This window comes from Zonotrichia albicollis, chromosome 2 (genome assembly GCF_047830755.1).
Source record: "Zonotrichia albicollis isolate bZonAlb1 chromosome 2, bZonAlb1.hap1, whole genome shotgun sequence".
Taxonomy (NCBI): domain Eukaryota; kingdom Metazoa; phylum Chordata; class Aves; order Passeriformes; family Passerellidae; genus Zonotrichia; species Zonotrichia albicollis.
This window is the reverse complement of record NC_133820.1, coordinates 48,591,396-48,617,142: the sequence shown is the minus strand read 5'-3', so window position 1 is coordinate 48,617,142 and position 25,747 is coordinate 48,591,396. Positions and strand designations below refer to the sequence as shown.

General features: G+C 40.1%; 1 protein-coding gene across 1 annotated transcript in view; it reads right to left on the bottom strand.

Annotated features, from left to right (window-relative positions):
* Window positions 1–2,217: 2,217 nt before the first annotated feature.
* The window catches only part of TYR (tyrosinase), a 40,163-nt gene continuing 16,633 nt past the window's right edge, over window positions 2,218–25,747 (bottom strand). The window contains exons 3-5 of the mRNA XM_005485780.3: window positions 23,822–23,969; window positions 6,589–6,770; window positions 2,218–2,691 (exon numbers count right to left, since the gene is read on the bottom strand). Coding sequence (XP_005485837.2) covers window positions 2,468–2,691; window positions 6,589–6,770; window positions 23,822–23,969 — 554 coding nt within the window. The 3' untranslated portion in view covers window positions 2,218–2,467. The remainder of the gene's footprint in view (window positions 2,692–6,588; window positions 6,771–23,821; window positions 23,970–25,747) is intronic.

Sequence of the window (25,747 nt, the reverse complement as noted above, 5' to 3'; positions counted from 1 at the left end):
CCTGTCCCAGAACAGTTGCTTTAAGGTCGGTGCTGTCAGTCCACAGCTGGCACAGCAGTGTTTGCTTCCCATGCCAAAGGAACCTAAACAGCTTTGCTCAGAGAAGGGAAGCAGCTGGGGTTCCATGTGCTCAGAGTCAGATACCTCTCTGAAGGGGTTTGGCTCCCAGCTGGCATCAGGCCACTGGTCTGAGCAGAAACACCACAACGATGGAGAGAACCAGCAGGTGTTGCTTGTGTAAATTCTGTCCTAGTTACTAAGATGAATATACACTGTGCTGTCTATTCCTGGCCACAGACCACGTTGACTGTTGGAAGCAGGCCTGTGTTCTTTGTTCCCTCTCAAAGCAGATGTGGTCTCCAGGTCATATGGTGAGTGGGAAAATTGCTCGGGGGTATGCCTGCAATTATGAAAGGGATAAAAATTCTCTTTCACCAGTTAGAGCTAGTTTGAATTCTCTGTGATGAAACTTCCATGGGAAGAAAACAGGCTGTTAGATCCTTCACTGAAGACAAGGAAAAGGAAGAAACCTGCCTGGGAATTGGTAAAAAATCTGGGCAGAGCATAAACAGACTTTCACTAATAGGTCATGAGTTTGGTCCCAAGTACAAGTACAAATTATACATTCCATAGCTTTGAGGAAGAAGAGCTGCCAAAAAATAGGATTTAGAAAACCTGATGAGCCAAAGCTTCACTTTGATCCTTTCACACATGGTGATTTGCCATGGCCAGAGGGAGGAGGCCCAGGGAACACTCATGATCTGTGGAGAAGACATGAAGAGTTGAATCAGAAATGACTTGTTGGCCATGTCATTTGCAAGTGGGTGACATCTGGTAAAAATTAACTTGATCAGTGTGAAAGTGAAATGGTATAACCATGGAATACTGAAAAGACCGAAACAAACTTGCTTAATACAAGTTAGGATTTTTCTATCAGAACAACTTGTCAAAGGATGACATTGCTTTACTGACACTGAAATATTTTGCAAAATGGGCTTTTTTTCACCAAGCATCTAATGAAACACAGGAGTGGCATTTCTGTCAGGGCAAGCACCCAAGCAGGGGTCGCAGCTCTGCCAGTCAGTCCCAGACAGCCACAGCCATTCAGACTGTCTCAAAGCTGGGCATTTGGGACTTTTAAAGTACACAATTCCAACATATTCTGGTCATGTTCTAACTCCAGGACTGGGGACCCGAGAAGCATACAAGCTCCAGACTCCAACAGGAGACTCTCTCTGGGAAGTCCCTGATAATTTACAGGATTTTCATTCTCCCTCCCTCTGAAGATCTGAATGGGTCTCTAGATTTTAGATATAACAGCCCCCAATTCCCCATCTCCCTGTGCTGCTGGCATGGAGAACGTAGAAAAATCTGGATTTGAGCCCTTGGAAGAAGGGAGGGGTTGAGGAAGGTGTAATTTTTTACTATTATTATTATTTCTCATTGTCCTATTCTGACATTTAGTTGGCAGGAAATTAAAATTAAACTTATTTTCCCAAATGAAGTCTGTTTTGCTCATAACAGTATTTGGTGAATGATCTCTCCCTGTCCTTGTCACGTGAACTTTTCCATGTGTTATCTGTGCCATGCAGAATGAGGAGGGCAGTGATAGAGCAGCTTTGGTGGGCACCTGCTGTCCAGCCAGGATCAATCCACCACACTTTGTTTTGTTACAAGTGGGTCACATTGTGGAATCTGTGCATACTGAGCACCAATAGTCAGCCATAACATGAGCAATCATTAGGTCAAGTGGAACAGAGCTGGGCATGGTGAGACCAGGTTTCCTCTCCTAAAAATCACCCAGCTCTCCAGAAAAATGCAAGGCATTGTAGAAGACAGCAACTAATAAGTATTTACAGCGAGAAGTGGTTTCTGAGCTTCCTTTCTTCTGCTAATGGCATTCAGTCAAGGACAAACATTATGGGACATTATAGGAGCTGGAGAGAAAACTCCTATACCAGAAGAAAATTTGTCTGTGTCTGTCTGACTGTCAGTCAGTCTGCTCAGTCACTGTATATTTTGCTAACTGAACTATATTTTGCTCTTACATTCAGATATGGAGTGGATGTTGCACCAATTATGCAGTCAGGCACCTGTGACTGTATCCATGTGCCAAACACATGGATTGGACAGCAGAATTAGACGAAATTTACAGTTGTTAAAAAGCAAATAAAATAGAATTATACATTAAATCCACCACACAAGCCAGTCTGGTTTCATAGGAGCATTATTTATTCAAGCATAGGAAATACACAGTGTTCTTTGGGTGGCATCATAGTTTATGTTGAATCTGGGAGATTTTTTTAGGAGTGGATCTGATAAGTTGGTACAACATTGGAGATTAAAAGAGACTTGAGACGGCCCATCCTGCTTCTGCAGCACACCTCAACATGGTATTTGTAAACATCAATCAAACACTGCATACTTGACTAGCACCTTAGTAACATGACTGAGTTACTGGAGGCCTCTAGAAATTGGACTGATAACTTATATTGTTGTAATCTTCACTTTCTACGAGCAAGGGTTGTATCTCCGAAGAAGTTCCTCCTTTTTTCTTCCGGCAGGCCCTGACAAGCCCTGTGAGCACGACAGTAACAATGCCTCCAAACACAGCTGCTCCGACCAGCCAGGCCCAGATCTGACGGGCTTCCTGAAGATAGGGTGTCAGAAAGTCTTGGAAAGACTGAAGGGCTTGAAAAATCAAACAGAAAAAGAAAGATCATTTTACTTGATGCAATGCACTGTCAGTTTACAGAAGTTCTATGATAGATAATACTGGAAGGCTGAATATAAAAAAATTATCTGAGAGCCACAAATAGTTTTAAACAAATCTCTTCAGCTCCGATAGTCTCAATCTTCATGTCCAAAGCTGGTACAGAGTTCTCTGTCCCCACTGCTCCTCACGGTTTTGTCAAAACTTCAGACTGTAACCCAAAATTTGATACTGTGTCACCAAAGGTCCTGCTAGCTCAGCATCCTCTGGCAGCAATAACTGAGGCAGAACACTGGGGAGAGTTTAAGGAAAGGTCAAGTTATTACAATGCCTACAAAGTACTTACCCAGCTTCCCAAATATGCAGGTCAGGAATTTCCTGAACCAGATGTTGTGTTGTTGTGTGTAATAGTCACTGGAGGATTTTTTTTTTTCTCCTACCATCATCTTTTCAAGCTGCTCTTTGAACTTTTATCACAACTTTTAGCAGTAAAAGCATCCCTGCCTTAACTACATTCATTAACTACATATTGGGTGGGGAAAAAAGCTGCCTTTTACTAATTGTGAACCTGCATTCCACTTTGACAGTTCCTGTGTGGGGAGAGGCAGTAGACAACTATTCTGTGGTCATTCTGCACAACAAATCCTCTTTCTTTGGTGAATCCAGGGAAGCTTCTCATTGTTAGATGTCCAGCTGTCTTCTGGCTTTGTGATATGAACTGTGTGTGTGTGTTTTTCTTGCTATGGCTTAATGAGCTATGAAAACCCTGCCATACAGGGCTCTCACTTCACAGCAGAGGCTGGGAAGAAACCTGTTCAAAATGCATCCAACAATGTGCTGGCTTGAATTTGAAAAATAATGATACTTGTCCACTTGGGCCAAGGAAGATTTGGAATCCACATTTCCCAGTTATTATCTCTAAGACTATTATTAGCAGTAATTACTAGCTAGTAGGGAAAAGAAAGAGCACCTCTATGGGCACCTTCTCTGGGAACTCCTATGGTGGTTTATTTCTGAATGTTCTTTATGCATCTGGACTGATTTAGATGTACTCAACCATATTTAGAATGCTGTACCCCCACAAAGGCTGTAAATGTCTTCCTGTTATCTTGCATTTTCACTGGTGCCCAGAAAAACAATCCACATATCCTCTTGGGTCATGGTACTTCTAAAAGCATGCTGTTACATGCATTGTGCTCTGAAAAGATGCTGCCCTCCAGGGCCTGGGTAAGGGATGTAGCCAGGAAGCTGCCTGATTTGTGTGGCCCCCTAACTACCCTCTATTAGTATTCCAGGTGGATAGGGGGGAGACTGAAGGAGGAAGTCCCAGGGTAATCTAAAGGGACTTCAGGGCAGTTAAAGGACTAGGTGTTCAGGTAGTATTCTCCTGATTGATTCCTTCAGTGCTAGGGGAAAATACTGAAAGGAGTAGGGAAACTCAACAGATCAATACATAGCCAAGAAATGAGTGCCGTAGGTGGAATTTTGGGGTTTCTGTCCACAGGGTGGCTTACACAGCACCAGGCCTGCTCATGTTGGATGGGGTATCCCTGAGTCAGAGGGAAAAAAGGATCATGGCCCAGGAATTAGCAGGGTTGACAGAGAAGTCTTTAGGCATGAAGGGGGAGTGGGATAATTGCTTTCGGCCATTTCTTGTGTGTTTGTTGTTCACTGTATACTTCTGGATGTTCACAAAAAGTACCTGTGAGACTTCCAAAATCAAAACGAAAAGGATGAGCTAGGAGAGATTCCAGTTATGGAGTCCCTCAGCTTTAAGGCATGGTTAGTTTTCTTTGCGGTGTTGAAAAGTTCCCAGCTCCTACAGATTTTATCAGTTTCCTCACTATTACAGCCTGGAAAATCTTTTTTAATGGAAAGATTGCCAAGCACTGGAACAGGCTGCTGAGGCAATTAGTAGAATCATCATCCCTGGAAGTGTTCAAAAATCATTTGGATGTGCTGCTAGGGTATGGTTTGGTGGGCTTGGCAGTACTGGATTTATGCTTGGACTTACGATCATAGAATTTTTTTCCAATCTTAATTATTCTGTGCTTCTATAGAACTCTTCCCAGTGTAAGAGAGAGATTTTCTGGGCAAAAGTCAAGACTGCATCTGTAAATTTATCTGTTTTCATTTCTGAAAGAGGGAAAAAATACAGAAAAATCTTAATCCAGGTTGCTGAAATATAACTCTTGAAACAGCTCTTAACAGACTTCTTTTTACAGCTATTGTTAAGTGATGCCATTAATCTTCCACATCTCTGTTATTGATGTTAACTCTTGTTTGTTTTCATGCAGCCATGCAGGCTGTGGATATTTTACAGCTCACAGTTCTCATGTCACAGAACGCTGGGTGTCTGCTCCGGCTTCTGCTCAGAGCAGCTCCCCTACACTGTGACGTGTGCCCTGGAGTCCTGAGGGATGGATTTCCATACACACTGACACCACTTCTGCTTCAGCACTGTCACACATATAAAAATAAATGCAGCTGCAATTAAAACTATGTACTCTTACACACTGATTTGCTTTGCAGTGGAAAGAAGAGCTACAGGCATCAGTTTTTCCTCAGGGACACAACAGCAATATAATTTAGCATTAAAAAGCCATTTTGTTATTGGATTCTTTCCAAGTTTTATTTCTCATCTTCTTTCTTAACCAGCCTCACCATGCTCAGTTTAGTCCTCCTTCCTCTCTTCTAAGTTGCTGGTACTGTAACTCAGAACTGCTGCTCTTCATAGAGTCACAGAATCACCAACATTGAAGAGACGCCCACGGCCATCTAGTCCACCTGTCAACCCAGAACCACCAAAATCGCCCCCAAGCACCCACTTTCTTTAAGAGCAAACAAGACAGGTTTTGAGAATAGGGTTGGGCCAGATCTTGTGTGCCCATTCCTCATTCTGTCTTGTTCTCTTCCTCTGCCTTAACACTTCTTCCTCATCTGGAAGATCTGCAGAAATGCTGCCTTTTCTTGATGACCGAGATCTTTTCAACTGACTTTTTTTTTTCTTTCATAAATGTTTCCTACTTGTCCAGTACTTCCTGTTTGACAATCACAGACTTTCTCTTCTCCTAAAGAAAAGTCTGTATTTATACACTGGAGTGAGAAAATCTGTGTCTGTAATTTGAGAGTCCAACCTTTTTCCATTTGTAACCAGTTCTTCCCTTCAGCTAAGAAATAGCTTAAGCTTGCTGCTTCTCAGTGAGATTACCAAGGGGTTGAACGACATCTGAGGATTATCTGGGCTTTCTGAACAAGGCTGAATTTTGTTCATTGTGTTGATGTTTCAGAATAATTAAGGAACTACTTTCCTTACCCCTGTTAAAAACATAGGCAGAATTTAATAGGATTTCCTTTTTCTGAGGACTATGTGCTCCCCTGGGAAAAGGCAAGAGTCCAAGAGACAGCAAAAATTAATTATTGGATGGTAAGTATTTTACCATTTTCTTCCTCTTGCAGTACAATTTCAGGATTCAGAATTCCTGAAAGTCATGGTATTTGCTACTTTGTCTGAGTTGTACTATTCTAGCAAGAAGAAGAGTTTAAGAAACTAATGTCTGATTAAGAAATATGTATATACATTTCTGGTCTTGATCTGGCTCTTTCATGAGCTTATATTCCAGCACCTGGACTAATTATTTTCTGCATCTCATTCCCCAATCTGTTCATACATCCAGGATTGCCCCATCTCAGGTGCAGAATCTTACACTTTCCCTTTCTTGAACCTTATGCAATTAGTGATTGCCTAGTCATTTAATGCTTTTTAAAAAAATCTGGAATTAGAAAGATTTTTTATCTTGTCATAAAACAGACTTATTCCAGTTTATAGGCAACAAATTTTACATTTCCCCTTTTACCCAAAATTATGACATTACCTGGTTCTTGCAGATATTCATAGTCATACCCCAGCTCTCTTGAGGGTTTAAAAAATTCTCCATTTCTGTAAAGAGGGATGAAGGGGACCATGTAATTTTCTCGATTGTGCCCAATTGGTGCATTAGCTGCTGGGTACACTTCTAGCATGGGCCTGTGTCTTCTTAACCATCGTTCAAAAATGCTGTGGAAGAGAAAGCATGCTAATTAATGATAGGAATTATCAGATTTTTTCTTCTTGAAGATCAAAAGAAACTGATGGCTTTTTTTAAAATGCTGGAGACAGAGTTGCATGCAATGTCTTGTGTTTGTGTGTGTAATGCTTTCCAAATTTCCAAATTTGAGGTTATCCACTTCAGTGCTGAGCTCCTATGCAAACCTACAGAAAGCAAATGCCTGTGCTGCTGCAAAGACTCTAAATGTGCTTTGAAATTCCATAAATGTAAATTACTCTCTTTTTGTGCTCAGCAATTCATGTGGTTTTGAGGAATAGAGAGAAATTGATTAAAGACCTCAGTCCTTCCTCTTCACTCTCTGAAACATTTGTAGCTAGTTTTGCATGGCCTTGTTTCTAGCTGCTCTGTCCTGTTCCTGTTCCTCTAATTTCTTAGCAAGGGTTTTCAATGAAGTATTAGTTACATCATGATCCTGTGGATATCACCAGAGGAGTGGAAACATCTGAGGAAGAAGTGATAAGCTGACAAGGCAGGTCAGCTGTCAGTAAAGTGTCTTTCTCCAGCCAAAACTTCTTCACTGACCTCAGTGTCTGTTGTTTAACACATTCCTCTCTCCCAGCTGCTGTGCAGCTTTATTTTACCTCCTCTTAAATATGTTATCCAGAGGCACTGCCACTGTCAAGCTCTGGCCAGTGTCAGGTCTATCTTGCAGCCAGCTGGAACAAGCTCCATCTGGCATGGGGACAGTTTCTGTCACCTGCGGGCAGAAGCCAACCCTGTTGCCCCCTAATTGCCAGAACCTTGCTATGTAAACCCAATAGAAGCTGTTCCCCATGCCTCCAGCCTCAGCTGCTCCATTCCATATTTCTGTTCCAAAATTTCTTCCAGTAGCTGTCTGTCACCACAGGCCTGTGTGTCTGCTCTTTAACTTGGATGCAGAAAGCTTAAAGGCTGCAGTAGGGGAAGCGTATAGTGGCATTTTCAACTTAACTACTGAATGTATTTGGAAAGCAAAACTAAGAACCTTCCAAAACATTCTCAGTTCTCCTCCCTTTGAGCTTTTTTTTGGTCAACTCTTCACTTTAAATCCTCAAACCCTTTCTCTGATCCCTTTTTGTTTATTCACCTGAATGTGCCAGGTTGGGATAGAGAAGGTGGGAAAATGCTACGGGATAAGCAGATGCAGGAATCTTCTGCATGAGGAAAGAGGACTCCATACTAAATCCATAGATACCGGTGAGAGGTAATTATCAACATTAGGCTCAGGGAGGCATTTCTGGATTAATTTATTATAAGGGATAGAAATGGTCTAAAGAGACCTGTAAATTGTGCTTTAATGGAGATCTTAGCTCAACAGTTGCTCGTCCCCAACACTGGCCACTGACCAAAAGACATGGACTTCGCTCCCCTGTTCCACCCCTAGCTGTTGAAGGACTCAGGTTATCTCAGAAATACAGTTCCTAAATGCAAGTGCTCAGGGGTATGAGGGTCTCTGCAAGTTATGAAGGAATTCTTCCAGCAGATTTCTACCTCTTATTTTTGGGCAGAAATATCGATATGCACACTCTGCATAGTCTACCAAATTAAAGCCCTCTCATACTCATCAAAATAGAGGTAGGGCCAAAATCTTTGTTCTCTTTTTAGGATCAAAAACCCTAATAAATTAAAACATGACTGTGATCATATATCTTGTTTACCCTTTGCAATGCAGGTATTAATTTTGTATAAAATCTACATTTTTGTCTCTCTTCTCCAGTTAATTTCATCAATCCTGTCTGGAAAAACTCTTACCTGAATAATAATGTTTAGTTGAAGCTTTCAAATGGATAAGTTTAAGCAATATGAATATATAGAATATAAAGGAATAATTAAGCTTGAGGAGGGGTGGGATGTGGAAAAGTGTTTCACTCCAGTCTTTTCCCTGCCTGGCTTTTACTCATGCCTTGGATAAAGTACCCTACTATCAAAGCTTTATTTCCCTAGCAGTTTAGATGTGAACTGAGATAGCTGTTCTCTGCAGTACAAGGTTGTTAGGGGTGCAGAGATACTCTGGTTGTGGGAACATGGTAATATTTCAAGGCAGAGGTGGGTCTTGGATGAATTTTTAATGTCTGGTGATGATCCGTACCCTAAGTTTGGAATGCTCAATCTGAGGTAATTCCTGGGGCCTGATTTTTAGAAAATGCTGAGCAGTCACAATCTGACAATTCAGAGGGCTGATGTGCACAACTTCCAGAGCTAAAACTCATCATTTGCCTGAAATAGCTTTGCAAGAAATGCCCTGAAATGCATCATCATTGCTGCATGTGTTAAGTGTTGCTGTTGCATAAGAGCTTTTAATAAGAATCCTTAAGCCAGTAATTTTTCAAGCAGAATGCAAATGCAAAACATTTCCATGGAAATGAACATACGTACTTTTGGATTCCTTTGCAGTTGTGGTTCCCACAAACTTTGCTTAGCAGTAGCAGAAGCATTGAATTGCCTGCCCTTGCAGCTGATCTTTAGATTCAGATGTGATCACATGCCTCTAAATCCTGATGTGATGAGTTTTGCTGATGCACATGATGTGTTGCACAATTCATTGCGTTGTTTGGGAACAGTTCTCTCCATCTGCTGGCACAAGATCTTATCACCCTGGCTGAAATTTCTTTCATTGAACACATCTGTATGTCACCACAGGAATCTCAGGAACATTCTTTAAATCTTTAAGAGTCACATTTTCTTCTACTCCCTTCAGAACAGCTAGTCATGTGCATTCATCTCGTAGTACTCTTTGGTTTTTTGCTTTGGGTTTTATATGACACTTTGAAAGATTAGTATCATATTCTGCTTGCTAATAAAATGATTGGGTGAACTTGCATTTATTATTTAATTCAAAGGCTCCTTCCCAGCTTGTTCAGTAAGATGAACTCAAACCACTATTTTTTTTTCCTGGCCAGATAATGCATGGTGATATCTGTTTTCAAGAGTGTTCATGGAGTTTTTTTTAATTTTGCATGAGAAAATTGACAGATGTAGTATATCAGTAATATTTTTTACATGTACTTCATGTGTTTTTATTCCTCCTTTTAAGGGGGCACTTCCAAGAGCACTGCCGTTTCCCTTCCCTCATATTTTGTGAGTTAGGGAAGAAGAACCTTATTCTTGCTTTTCATTAACAGTTTCCCAGCTTAATGGAAAAAGAAAACTCCCAATGACATCCAGCTGGGGAGAAAAATCCATGGACAGGGTACACCTTCAGTTGTATTTCTATTGGTAAAGTACAAATGGTTCTCCTTGGGCACCATAAGCTATTTCATATCAGAGAGTTACATTTTATGACTCCCCAGCCAAGTCCATTAACTCCATTAATCCATTTTTAAGGAAAGTTGAAATCCTGAAGTAGCCTATGGCTTTTGCTGTCAGCCAGGTAGTGACACTGTGGCACAGTGTTCCTGTCCTTGGGGACTTAATTGAAAAGATTTGGGAAAAAAAAAAGTGTATTTGAAGAAAGTAATCACAATCTCTTTTGTTTTAGAGTACTGTGACCAGTGAGTCAAACATTGTAGAATACCTTTTTCTTCAAATAAGGTGCTTTCTCCAGCCCTGGCTACATTTAAGGCAGTTAGCATCAAAAGTTTTCTCGGCCATGCAGGCCTGTCCTTTCCTGAAGGCAAAGAGAACACATCTGAACAGCTGTGATGGATCACTGCAATTTTTCCATGTGCCTTGATCTACAGAGAGTTGTTTAATCCACTAATAGGCATGGAGTTTCCATGACAGAAAGAAATCAGTGTTCCCATCATCAGATGTTGATCTGCTTACAGTTGACAGAAGTTTTTCTTTTCTTCCCCTATGCAGTCATGCAAGTTATTTCCCTTTAGCATCTTGAAAATGTGTGGTTATTTCCTGTTCTTTTCTCAGGAGCTGCAGCCTTGGAGGAGCCTAGGTCTGCAGAATTAGTGCTACACGTAGAGAGACAAGATGCTGAGGTAATTAGCTGGTCCCTTCATGGAGTGACAAAGCTCCTGGTAGAAAGCCCAGGTTTGTGGCAAAGCAGCAGACCATAACTCCCTCAAATTGTTCATTATCTTGGCAAACCACTGCTTTTATGTTCTCTTCATATGAACCTCTGCATCCTTCCCTGGACCTGAGAGCCCGACAAAGCAGGACCATGAGGTAAGGGCATCTTCAGGACCATTTTATTCCATATTGCCTCCCTTTCTTGCCTTAATTTAACTAAAGGTAACAAAAAGGACATCTAAAGTTCAGATCAAGCTCTGCCATCCAATCTCCATACTAATTCTGTGCTAAAAAAAAAGAGTACTGGACATAAGTTTAGTGAGAAGGAGAGAAATCTCTGGCTCCTGCAGAAGTCTGGTTGGTTACTTTTTGTTCCTCACCATCCAGACAAAGGGAGCAAACAGATCAGTAGCTATTTGTATAGCTGGAAGTGATATTTTCCAGAGGCTTTTTAGCATTGCAATTCCAGCTGGACTAGCATCACTTGGGAGATGTTGGCAGTGCTATGGGAGCAGATGGGATGTGAGCGTGGTGGGAAGACAAGGAGGGATATAGGGAAGTAGAGAAGAGCTAACCAAAAGTTTTTGGGAATTTTATTCAGAGAATGGAAATGGAGAGAATTCAGCCTGGGATTAGCAGCAGTAAACCATAGATCCTTGAGGATGATAGGTCTACTGAGAAGGGTCCCAGGCAATCAAAGCTTAAGAAAGAGAAATTTAAAACGTGGAAAACAACTAAATTAAATAGAGGTTAGTCTCCTGATAGCCCCTAATATTCTTTGTATTTCCTCAGCAGCAAGCAAAATTGACTTGGAAAGGGTAGTTTTAATTTAAAGGCATTGTGCAGATTAAAAAATAATTCTGTCTAGATTAGAGAAAAATTTGTTTGCATTTGGAAGACTTCATTCTCTTGAAGAAATCAAAGTGCCCAAACTGAATGTCCTAAATAAGAGGCCTGAAAACTGAAAGAGACTGGAGACCAGTTTGAATTTTGGAAGATGCCTTGTCTCACATTTAGTGCTCAGAGAGGCTCAGTCTCTCTAAAGTGCATTTCCAAAGTAGAAATAATTTTCTAGTGGGTGTAATATCAAAGTAATTACTAGATTATGATGATCAGCACCCTGTGCAAAGATTATTTTTGTGGTAGGAAACAGAATTTTAATGATGTAGAATGGGTGGGATTTAGACACCTGAAGATAAGGCTCATGTTTGTATTTAAACCTTGGAAAAATTGATCATGGGTCATGATAAATTCACTGCTACTTAACCTCTGATTCAGTCATAGGCCATGTTTGATGCAGAAATAGCTAAGGAAAGTAATCAGGTCAGAAGGATTCCCAAAAAGCCATAAAGGCAAAGAATATTTTCCCTGCATATCGGAAAATTTTTAGAGACTCTTACAGGACTCATTTTACTCTACACAAAACAGGCAGAGACTACAAATAACTTACCTAAATTCACACCAGCCACACTGTAGGGCAATGGGACCTCAGCTCTGTAGCCAGTTTGTATCAAACTGTGGCACCCCTAAGCGATAGGTTACACCACTGCAAAGCATGGAGTCTCAATTTTACTCAATTTTTTTCTGTATATCTGTATATGGGTCACTGTAACTGCTGAGGAGCTTAATACTTGTGTGTACCAGCTTTAATAGGTTCCAAAGTAATGGTATGTGGGAAAAGGCAATAATAACACCCACCTGGTATGTAGATGCTTTGTCAGTTTAAATTTTTCATTTGGGGAAATAATACTTTGCTTTTGCAAAACATTTTAGTGTGATATGGTGAAAATTAAAGCCATCTATAAAAGACATGGATATATCACTTCTATTTAATTGTGTATAAATAGACTCAAGTGTTTTCTTTGTTCTGCTCCATACATACCAGGTTATACAAAATGAAATTAAATGGGCCATAGCAGAAAATTAATTAAAAAACCCAAACAAACAACTTTGGTTTAATGAGTGGTGGGATAATAGGATTGATTTGAGGATGATTAAAAAAGGCCACCAATATATATTTTCTTACTGAAAGTATGAATTCATATTATTTTATGAATAATATATGCAATGGGATTATAACTAATGAAAGGATGAACCAAGAAATAACTGGGTTTATGCTGCCAGTGGGAAATACCAGGCAGATTATAAAAACATAGCTGTGTGTAGGTTGGGTTTCTTCCTACTGTTCCAGATAGTGTTGTGCGCTCTGAAAAAGATGCTGCTCACAGGAAGGAAATTTAAAATCTAGAAAAAGCAATTAAAAAATAAGAGTTGGCATTTTTCTTTATCATTTTGCAAAGTGTCCTTATAAGGGCCACACATTCCTAAGTGTGCTTCCACAGACATGGGCAGAGGTACTCTTGAGTGACTGAGTGTAAGAGGGGAAACCAGACTTTAAATATCCATTTCTAACATTGAGGCATTGGCTCATAGTGTAAACTAACTTTCCCTTCGGAAAATATAACAGAAAAATTTAATCCCGTGTGTTTTACCTTGCAGAGAAGGACAGCTGGAGAGAGATGAAGGGGGAAGAAGAGAGTGCAGTTTCTCTGTATGAATTTCTGTCACACAGCAAGGAGCAAGAGTGGCATTGCAGGTATGCCCAGTGGAGGACTGCAGTCAGTTTATGATGAAGGCTCATCCACTTATAAATTTGTCATGTTCAAATCCAAAGCCATCTACTTGGTTGTGCCAGGTTTGACACAGAGACTTTCATTCCTTATCTCCAGTTGTGAGACTGAGGCAAGGTCAGACTTACTATGTCAGAAGGAATACATAACATTGTTGCTTAGAGCTCATTTATACAATTTATTTCAGTATCATGAGATCTGACATGATGTAGAAGAAATCTGGCAAGCAACATGTATTTGCATTTGGAAAGAAAAGAAAAAGGAAATAAATTAAAGAAAGCTGAAATGCCAGCCCAAGGACTGTGATTACACAGTAGTCATCACTTTAAAAGTTGGCACTAGTCAGCTAGGATTGCAAAGTCACCTCAGGTAATTCCCATCCCAAGCATTTGGGAGAAAGATCAGTGCTTCAGTCCTGGAAGAGGTGCTGATGCTGAGGCTGTAAAGTCAAGGCACTGTACTGTTTGCCAACGTATGCGGTTATATTGCAGTATTCTTTTGGGTTCTTTTTGTTTTAAGTTGGCTAAAAACACTACAGGGACTCTCAGGAAGGTTGTAAACAAGTTACATTGTCTGATTAAAAATTAAAATGCTGCCCTCAATTATTGTGAAAACCCATCCAAACCTTTAAGGCTGTGTCCCCCACTGGTGAATCACTGCTGAGGATTGCCCTGGGTTACAGTGCTTATTCTGTCTAGTCCCAGGTGCTGGAGAACATCCAGGGGCTTCCATCATCAATCCCAAGCTGCAGCATGCAGCAAGGAACTTTGCACATCTTTGCCTCTTCCCCAAACCCTCACAGTACCTCTGTGAAGTTACTCCTGTGCCAGTCCCTGGGCCAGCCACCCAAGACACCTGTGCATGTATATCTCTATATATGTGGATATTTTGCCATAACAGGCCTTCATCATGGTCAGCCAAACAGGTGAAGAGGATGAGATTGTTGGTGCCATTGGAATTTTCTGTGAGTGCTGCATTTTTTGCGTTGATCTCCATATCTGGTCAAGCATGTTTGCATATATGCATACACATATATATATACACATTGTGTGTGTGTGTGAGGTTGAGGATACATGTTCAACCTCAGTACTGGCTGCACCTAAGAACATGAAGCTGTGGTAGCCATACCAGCTTGGGCTTCTAGATTTGTCAACACTTAAAAGATAGACTTGCATGAAACAGAAAAAAAAAAGGATGTTTTAGCCTGGTGGAGCTGTCTTCCCACATAACGCTGTACTTCTGATATTTTTTCTCAGAGCATGTATTCCTCATGTAGATCAATTACATGCACATGAAATATGGATATTCATTTTCAGGAAAGGTCTAGCCTACTTTATTTTTTTCCCTTTTCCCCATCTTCTGAACAAAAAGTGGAGATTTTTTTTGTGGACTTGAGTGGAATAGATCACCTGAAACATGAAGGCACAGTGTGCAGCTGACATAAAGCCCCTTCCTTATTCAGCAAGGTTGCAGGCTATCTCCTCAAGTAGTATTCTCTGAGTGAGATTTAATAACATACAGTACACTGATGCCTTCCCACTCACTACAAAGTACCACCAGAGCAGGGCAGCCGTGTGACACCTGAGGATCTTGGCACTGCTCTGCTTCGCAGATCTCACCACAACCATTTCATCTCCTTTGTTCTTACTGCACAAACAGGATGTTTGGAAAGTGTCAGATAAAGGAAACAAGAGGGAGGGAATTGACAAGGGGTAGTCTCATACAACCAATCCCACCTAAGAGAAAACGAATGCTACTTTGCCTATGTCCCAGTTTCTTGAAAATCTCAAGGTTACTGCAGCTGCTGCATTCATAGAATCATATAATATCCTGAGTAGGAAGGGACCCACAAGAATCACTGAGTCCAAGCCCTGGCCCTGCACAGGACATCCCCGGAGTCACACCATGTGCCTGAGAGCATTGTCCAAATGCTTCTTGAACTCTGTCAGGCTGGTGCTGTGACCACTGCCCTGGGGAGCCTGCTCAATGCCCTCTGGGTGAAGAACCTTTCCCTAAACTAGGGACCTGTTTCCTGAGCTTCTCCTTTTTGAACCTAGATCTTGCCTGACACATGCCATTTATGAGATATTTTTTAATATTTCCCCTACCAATGTGTTTTAGAACTTTTCCCCCTAATCTATCAAACACCCTTAACACCTCTGTAGGGCTAAGTGAAGAGTCTTCATACTTTCCATCTGACGCTTTTCCTCTTTATGTCAAACGACTTGAGCTTCCACAGCTATTTGGAGAAAATTCAATTGGATCTCCCATTGCTGCTTTGCAAGCTTATTTGGGTGCAGAGGGTGATATAGCTTCCCCTCATTGCTCCAATAATCATGCAGTCCTCAAAATATTTCTCTCCTAGAATAAAAAATGTCACCATCTACTCAAGCCTCTCTTGTGAAAAGAAGCTGCTCAAGCACCAGAGTCCTGCAGAGATGACTCCTCTCTGTTCCTCTCCCAGAGAGGGCTGCTGAAGTCCTGCAGTTCTATTCCCCATTTGCTATCACAATATCCTTTGGTTACATTGCAAACTGCTTAACCTTCCCAGGAAAGTCATGTAGCTACCTGAGGCTTCGATTCCACTGCATATAATTCTGGGCTCCTCTGCCACAGAGCTTTACAAGCTGAGCAGTCCTGTAGCCTACTGTCCCAGTAAAGAAACCTTTCTGAAATATTACTGGTTTTGCCTTCTCAGAAAACTGGGTAGAATGAAACAAGTGCTGAGCCCAACTTTGCTGCTATATTACCATGTAAAGGACTTTATTTCAATTAAAGAGGAAGATAATGGATAAGCTAAGCTTCACACTAAAGACAAGAGCTGAATATCTGAGTGAGCTGACTGGAAAAAGTGTGTAGGAATCTGTGCAGAGGAATGTCCATATACTCTAGTATAGGACTAGGTAGTGCCTTAGCCTAACCCAGTTATTGGCAAAATAAACTAATTCCTGTGGGAGCTTGTTCCGTACTTCTGCAGGAAAGAAATGAGATTAAATGAGGATTGGCTGCACTGAGATTCTGTCAGTTATCTGCTCTAAACTCTGTTGGTTTTCTTAAACTCTCTTGGCTTTTCTTAGTCAAGTCAGCCTTTGTTTAGCACAATGTTGTAAATAACTTTTCTGAGGTACAGGAAATACATTCTTTTCCTTAAATGGCTGTCATCATGTGTGTTGTTTCACCCCTTACTGACAAACCAGAGTAATGTTTGGTTACAGATATTTGTTTTCCATTCAGATTTAGGTCTCCAATACTGTCCAACGCTGCAAACCCCAGGTTATAGATGAGACATTATGGGGTGTCCTGTGTGCTTTGTAAATAAGGAAATAGAAATGCAACCCACCATGTGCTGCATTGGAAACAGAAGTTAGCATTTGATTGAATGTATATCCTGTGTTAAATTTCTCAGATTCATTTTTGCCATGATTTGATGCTAACACAAAAACATCACTTGAAGTCAGAGAGAGTAAAAAAGCCAGCTGCTCCAAAGTTTAATAACTACTTTTCCCTGAAGACAAAGATAACAAGCAGATTAAAATGGATAGCTGTGGAGGTAGCTGGACTGACACCATGGAACCCACTTTTGTGCTCTGCAATTCAGTTCTTTTGAGACTTAAATATTGTCATTATTGAGGTTCACAAGGGCATATAATACATAAATCACATCTATGGAAGTGAAGTGATAATTTCTTTTGATGAATAGGAGGTAGCTACATGTGGGTGAGAAAAGTACCATGTTTTCTTGTGATTTTTTACAATTTGAACAATTACATCAGCTGTTGTTGCAGAAGTGCTGCAGGAAGGAAATGCTAGCTGTCTGCATCAGAGTTCATTTTGATTGCTGTGCCGCAGGGAGCTTCCTCCTCCTCCAGCATTAAGAGAATAGGTGAAGACTAATCTTGCACCTCTAGTGAAGTTTCAGGGTGGTGTAACCTTTCCTTTTAAAAACCAGTAATTGTTTGCAAAATATGTGGTGTATGGGGTGATCCATTCAGTAATTGTGTTGGGTGAACTAAAATCTTGCAGTAAGATTGATATGAAACCTGCACTTTAAATGGGACTCTTTGGACTGAACCTGCTGTATAATAGACTTTTATGAACAGAATGGATCATTACAAACATCTAGCCTGAATAATGGCATGGCAGGTGAGATTGCCAACTGCTGTATTTCACATATGATGCAGAAAATGTCTGTTTAAGCTTTCTCTGGTCATTCCCCTAAAGCAAGGTGAAGCAGCAGCACTGTAGGTTATATGTATCCTTAATCAATATATGCTTAATCAATAAAAAGAATGTTTATCTCCAGAGCCTGATCCTTGTCATTATTTCTCTCTGTGTCTGCCTCTGTATGGTGTATCTTTGGATATCCAGAGTACTTATTTAATGTTATTTTAAATGCAGGTGCACCCTCAAATGTACTACACATACTCAGTCCCCCTTTTTCCACTGGAGCAGGGATTCTCTAAACCTGTACTCATTCACTTTAGCCTCTATCCATGGTCTGTGTTAGATGACAGGTGATGTGACCCTCCAAGGCTGTTCCTGCATCCCTTTGGGTGCTTTGCAATTGCAACTGCTCAGGCTTGCTGAAGTAGATGCCCAGCTCAGAATCTTGGTGTATGATTTGCCTTTCAGCCCCAGACACAGCGATATCAAAGCAGAGATACTGGGGAGCTGTTTCTCAGCAACACCCCACCCTTCCCACTTACACTCTGCTTTCCATGGATAGATTTATGTGGTATTTCACAGGAGATGTGAACTCACTCTGCCCACATACTGAGCCCACTTTGAGTGAGTCAGCTCCATCAAACAAGCTCTGGATAACATGCTACAAAGCCTGAGAGGTTAGGAGGGAAAGGTTAGCAGCTCTGCTCGGTCCAGAAGAGGGCTTGTGGTAAAAGAGGGAGCATGTGTCCTCCTGCTCATTTGCAGACATCCCCAAGGGGAAGCAAAATTAAAAATGTAGAAATTTCCTTTCTAAAAACTTCCATGCTTAGGTTTACCCCCTCCTTTTGTACTTACCTGCTCTGTGTCTCATACTTGTAGGAGTTTGTATGTGCCAATAAAGCTTGTGACCCAGAGTCATTCCTGGCCCACCCTCATCTCAGAGATTCTGCTGGAGAGCAGTTTTCTTCCTCAAAGTCCATTTCGATAGAACAGATCTGCTTTCTGTGTGCAGGAGCTACTAAAGGTGAATTTTTTAAATGCCAGGGAAGGATGAGAGCTGGGCTACCTTGCTGCTGTGCCAAAGAACCTTCTGGTGGGATCTAGCCGTGCATGCTGATCAGAGCTCTCTTCCCAGGATATTGCTAATGGCAACCTCTTGACCTGCCTTTGTCTAATAGATTTCAAGTGGCTCCAAGCTGTAGCTCATCCAGCTCCAGAAAAATGTGACTTCTAGGCTGTGTCATTTGCAAATGTAAGCTCAAAAAGCACTAACAGCCTTGCTGTGCCCATATCAAGGAAAAAAATTAATCATATAATTTTGTTTATAATGTGAGTTTTCAATTTTTGCTTTATTTTTAGCTGATATATTATTGTACTACAATTCCCATATCAGCTGCACCTCAGTCAAAATTTCTGGTGTTTGTAAGTTTTTGAATACCAAAGAGAGAAAATAATTCCTCAGCCCCATGGTTTATCTGTGCTGTCTTCCACTGGAGACATTTCAGAGTAAAGAATCACTCTTATTTCATGTATTAAACAAGTCTGGAAACATAACATTGTCTTACAAGAATTTTGATGATTCTTTTTGAATGCATTTTCTCCAAATGTTCCAAATCCTTGAAGCAAATAGTTTTTTAATTTCTAAAATAAGTTTCTGTTTCCTGTCAACATTTCAAAACAAGAGAATAACTTGGTTTTTTCTTGTGCCATTTTTTGGTTTAAAAACCCTGAGATGACATTCAAGAGAAAACAAAAATATTCTCTGTTTTACTCTGCTTCTAAAACAGAGTAAAAAAAAGTAACTTTTATTTTGACATCTCCTGGGAGTGAAAATCAAATTTTCTCTTGTTAAAGCGTTTTTTGTGACAAAATCACTTTTTTTCATTTTTGCCATAGTGATGCTTATTATTGTTTTAAGTGGAAGAAGTTGCTGGCATTATGGTGTATATATTGGATCCAGGAGATTGAAAACAGGGACTGAAAATGTCCACAAAGTGATTTGGGGTTGAGCAGTGAAGGGCCTTCCCAACAGAAACCAGCTGATCTGATGTGAAGAGAGCAAGGAAGCAGCAGAAGGCCATGAACAGAGAAGAGCACTTGGAGTGAAGAAGAGCATTGAATTAATGTGATGGTGGTTGCAGCAGCATTCTGAGCTGTGCAGTTACTTATGTTAGCTGGAGAAAACAGGTCTTGTAATGATGGTATCACTAGAACTGGCAATTTGGTCCTAGCTCTAGACTAGTATGCATATAGTCTAACCAATACTTGGCTTTAGAGAGGTGAGATAGATATCCTACACATCTGCTGTGTGTCTTCAGCAAATTATCTCCAAATTGCTTGTTCTAAAACCAGGGCCTTTGGAAGCCATCCACATTATTGTAACAAATCCTGACAATTGCTGCAGAACTTAGGAACAAGATGAGGACTGAGGCCCAATTGCATTAGCTGCTGCATGGGCATAAAGCTGTAAGGAGATCTTTAATGACCACTTCTATGCCCTGTTGCTATTTAGCTTTCCTTAGGGAAATTGTTGGGTTGTGGAGTGGAAATCCAGAGTTATTGAGGTATGAAATAAATGAGAAGAAAGCTGATATATTCAGGGCTAACAGAAATCCAGAGTTATTGAGGTATGAAATAAATGAGAAGAAAGCTGATATATTCAGGGCTAACAGATGAAGATACTGCATGCCTCTAGAGATGAAATGTCTAAAAATCCATCAGAGAGGAAGGAGTTCCTTCTCTGAGCACAGGAAACACCCCAGAGATCTCAAGTGGGAATGTGGGCTCGTGCTTTCATGGCCTGTGCAGCTGCTCCTTACAGCTTGTGTGGGTTGACTCCTCCCTTGTTATTCCCTTGTGCTGACTGTAGAGCATATCTGAATAGTAAAGAGATTTGCAATTAAGAGAAATGCTTCAGAGAGCTAAAAAAGCTCTTGTTTTTGCTGAATGTATATTTTGTTGCATCTTCTTTACTTTTTATTTTTCAAGCCATTAAATTAACAATTAATAATTTTTAGGGTGGTCGCCTGCTTTTACCAAACACTGAGATTTGATCCCTACATCTTCTGGCAAATAAGAAGACAAGGAGCCTGATTAATCATTGCTAATAAAGCTGTTGCCTGAGTACCTTCATACCTCTGCACTACTGAGAGAGAACGACCTAAAAGAAAAAATGGAAGTTTTTACAAGCCAAAGCTTTTTTCTTTCACCTGCGTGATCTCAGCTGCACCTCTGCTTTATCTAAAAGGCCCTCCTTTCGTGCATCAGGCCTGAGCAGGGCAGGTGAGGCACAGCAGATGGTAGGCTGCCTGTTGCTCAGTTTAGAAAGCAGCTCCTAACATTTGGCTCACACCTGTCAGCAGACTCCGTATACACTTGTTTATCCTCCTCTGTACCATATGTTTCCATGCAAAATCAGTTCCAATGATCTATTGCCTTATTGCTATCACTCCTATTATGGATGTAACTGAGCATTTCACAGTCATTAATACATTTAGCCTGACAGCATCCCTGCTGCGTAGGCATCTAATATCTCCCACTGTACAGATGGGTTAGCTCAAGCTCAGATCCACAGCTCCTCAAAACCTTCATTGAAATCGATGGGAAGGAAACACATCTCCAGGGGATGAAAGTTTGGGAGAGTTTGCATGTTGGGTTTCACCCAAGGAAATTTGCAGTGGAGTGAGGAAATTCCACTGTGGGATCCTACTTGGGTGCTCAAAGTGCGCGACCATTCTTGATTTCCTGTCACAGAGCTGCTCCTTGCTTCTGCAAACCCAGCAGAACTGTGGTTGCTGTTGTCATCAGAAGATACAGTTGAAAAGTTTTTTAAAAGCCCATTGGCCTAATGTAATCTTAGCAGTCAGCTCGAAAGTATTCTGCCCTAATGAGAAAAGTTGATAGGGACTAAAAAATGTGCTTCTGCTGCTCTGGAGACTGTCTCCCACTTCCTCTATTCTTTACATTCTTGCTTGCCTCTCAGAAAAGAATTTCTTTGCTGCCCTTCAAGTCTATGTAGGAGAGGAACAGGATTTTCTAAAATGCACTGTATGTACCTATCAGTCACCTACTTCTTAATTATAACTGAAAGCATGATTAATCTGTCACAGATAGAGATGCTAAGTAACCCAGCTCAGGCTAATGCATTTCTGTCACCTACACAAAAGGCAGCATTATTCTCAGATTTTACATCTGTGTGTACCAAGGTCCATATTCACAGCAGCTGCAGAGCACTGGTGATGCCTTTCTGCCAGATGGGATGAGGTCGCATCATGCATATCTCTATTGCCCCTACAGAGCCTGTGCAGTGGTTTATTTTCTCAATACTAGTACAGTTTAATGAGGTAATCTTTTGCAAATAATTTTTCCTTTTAAAATTGATAACAACTACAGTTATGAGAATCATTTCCAGGGACTCATAATGACCATGACAGAAATTCCTCAAAGGAAAGATTCAGCATGAAGACCAAGGTCATATTTAAGCCTGCAACAAGTAGGAGCTAAGAGGTGCACAGGTCTCCTGCAAGTGTCAATGTCTAAAGAAAACAATTCTTTTGATATGGCACAACATTTTTTTTCTCTTCTGTGTTCCTTTTCTCTGAATATTCAATTGATCCTTTTTTTTTTAATAGCCTAGATGCTGGAAAGTTAATTTCCAGGCATCAACTTGAGATTAGTAATCACACTTGAAAACCTCATCCACCCATCCTGTGAAGCAGTCAATGTATGGATATGCTAAATCATAGCTAAGCTACACTGTGTAAGGTTTAAAATGTCCTCAAGAAAAGCTTTTCACATAAAAGATTTTCAAAACTGACACCTCCAGAAGACTAATTATACCCTCCAACATGAGGAGCAGAAATCATGTAAGTCAGCTATTGAAGGAACAATTCCACTGATGCCTGGGTGGCCTGCTATGATGCCTTATTTCTGGATGGGCGATATAACTATTAAGCTCATTAAATATATAATCTATTTTATAGAGATATATATATATATATAATATTTTATTGTATGTAAATGGTATTATTTTTTTCAGTCCTCTTATATTTTAAATATATATAAGGAGCAAAAGACCAACTTCAATTTTTCCTTTTTATACCTACTAGCTTTTTAGTTAAATAGGATAATTTTTTATATAAGAGTTTTGATGTGCCTGAGACTTCCTGAGACTGTAAGATGATCCTTGCAAGGTGTAATCTTCATCCCTCCCATGCTGCATGCTTCAGTGGCCCAAAGGAAGAAACCATTTTGGTCTTCATCTCAACAGACACCTTACTGCATGCAAGCTGAGTCTCAGATAGTAGGTTTCTGAGCATGCAGATTTATGGAAGTTTGTATATTGTTTATTTTTTGCCCTAAGCAATGCAGTAGTCAAGTAACATTCAGCGGAGAAAAATTATAAGATAGATAAGCAAATATAAACTGCTCCAGAACAAGTGTTGTTTGTGTGGCTTTTACAGTTCATTGATTAGCTTTTTTTTTTTGTTTTTGTTTTTTGGGTTTTTTTAAATAGCTCTTTAGTCATCATAATTTGGTGTAAATGCAGTCCAGAGAGTAAAGTGTTTGTTGCCATTCACATGTGACACAGAAGTGAACAGAAATGTTCAGTAGTGACACAGAAATGAAATCTTGGAATGTTGCCCTCAATGTAGCAATTTCACCAGTTTCTTGCAAAACTGTGTTCTCCTACCCTTTCTTATTAATAAACATGATATCCTTCAGTTTGCTCTCCTTTCATTATGCACAGCTGTACTCTTCTCTTTCATCAAGAAACAGTCAGAATTTTGTTTGTCACACTTAAATACTAATTTTTCCACTTTATTTATGAATAGCAGGCATAGATTTTCCTATGGAATAGAAATTGAAACAGCCCTGACATTTAGAATGTAAAGGAATTGCTCCAAATGTTTATAGTCATGTTAAAATGAGTCACTCACTTTTGATCCCAACTTCCTGACATGCACATTCATATATATTAATCATTGTGACATCATTGAAGGACTATTTTTACCTTTTTAATAAAAGCTGAGTGCATTTGTCAACTCATCAAATTATATCTAATCCAGTGAACATACAGGCTTGTTGGGAAGGACGCATGCTTTCAAATAACAGCACAGCTCCTTTCTACATGTCTGAAAAGGTTGTGTGTGTAAAAACATGTAAAATATTTGCATTCTTTGAAATGCAGGTGAGAAGCCCACTGGAAAAAAACCCAAAAACACACATAATGAATTAGTTTTACTAAGGAAAATGAAACTTACCTGTCCACGAATGCATGGTGTAATACAAAGATGGGATCATTTGCAGAGCCTTGTACTTGGGACATGGAGCCATTCATGTAGATGTGAAGCGCGTTGTGCAAACCGCTTTGCGCTGGGTTTGATATCGCAGTCTGTGGATCAGCAAAGCCTGCAGAGAAAATCATATGCTGATATGACAATGTGTATAATTCCTTTTCCAGTAACAGTGAAGATCAAAGTACTTACTTTCCATTCATTTATATTCAGCTTTTTAGACAAGAGCTTAGGAAAACTTGTAAAGGAGTGCTAATATATTTCAAAGGCAGAGCAAAGATGAAATTAAAATAAGCTAAATTAAAACTCCTGCAGTGTAGCTAATGCAACATGTCAGCAAATGTACTGCTTAATTGCTTTATATTTTTAAATTTCTTGGTCTATTTTGTCTGCCTGACAAAAAGCGATATAATCCCTATAGACATTTATGTGTGGATATTTATTTATGTTGAGAAAACTTTTTCACTTTATTTCAATTTTTAATCTCTATACTTACAGGCTCCTAAGATAAACCAGACTATTTTATCTCATCATATACTCAATCATCTATTAATGTTTGCCTCTATAGAACACATTCTTTTATTGATAGGAGCCAACACAATGTGATCTATAACCTCTACAGAAGGATTTGGTGAGTAATCAATTTTTTACAGTCAGACTTGCAGGATGGAAGTCTGTGGACTGCTGTTATTTTAGAGGACACTTAAAAGATTACTTTAGGAAGAGCTTGCACAGACCAACTCCCAAGCAGGAAATATTGGAAGACGAGATTGTGCATTAGTTTTTATCTTGGTAGCCTGTCCATATTTAAGATTGATGTTACAGCCCTACTTATCATCCCATCAGCCATGCTTCCAACTTACTTGCAAGTACTCCTAGTAGAAGCCAACTCAAACATCTGATCCTTCTCTGGGATTTTCCCAGAGAATAGAAAGTGAAAGCAAGGTTCTTCTCCCGGTCTATTTCTGAACCTGATACTAGTCCTGATATTTAATCCATGCCCCAAAGAGAGCTGTGAACAATATGATCATTGTGTTGATCCTCAGCATTTCCCAAATATTGTTTTAGTTTGTCATATCTCAAAGGTGGAGAAAATAAAGATATTAGCTTTTATCTATGGGGATTTCCTAATGGACTTTGAACACCTGCTTCATTTACTTATTTGGATGAAGAACTGGCACTTGAATGAGAACCAGTAATATACTGTTGAAGTGAATGTCCCAGTCTTGCTATTTGACACTCACACCACAGGGCAATTGCTGATTTTGCAAGCTGGATTCTCTTTGTAGAAAATCTAAACTGTGCCAACTATCAGTGGATGTTTAGTTCAGGGGACTTAACTACAGCCAGTGTGAAAAAAACTCTTCCCTGTGAAAACCCTAACTTGTAACATGGAATTTGGGTCCACAGTTTCAGCTGTCTTGCTCTGTGTTTGCTCCTCTCTGAGTCAGACAATGTATTAATTGAGACGTGGCTAGAGTTGCCTTATGAGTAGGGTCATACCCTGAACTTGGAAACTTGAGTTTTACACCTAACTGAGGCTCTGATCTTCTGTGTGAAATGATTTCGTTGCTTTGTCACTCTAAATTCCCTCACTGGGCCTTTTGTTGTCAGTCAACCTCTTCAAACAAAGGTAGAGCATCTGACATAAACCCACTGGTATTTATAAGAAGAATCAAATCATAACTATAGCACCTAAGTACCAAAAAACCAGTAAGAGCCATCCATCTTTCTGAGTCTATAGTATGACAAAGCTTTTGAAAAATTCAGGGGAAATCAGAGTTGAAAATATAATTTGGACATTTGGAGAAGGTAGAGTTGGCTTGCTTTGAATATTGTAAACTTTAGGGTAAAGAAAATCTGGATTCAGGAAACAAAAAGAACACATTAGCA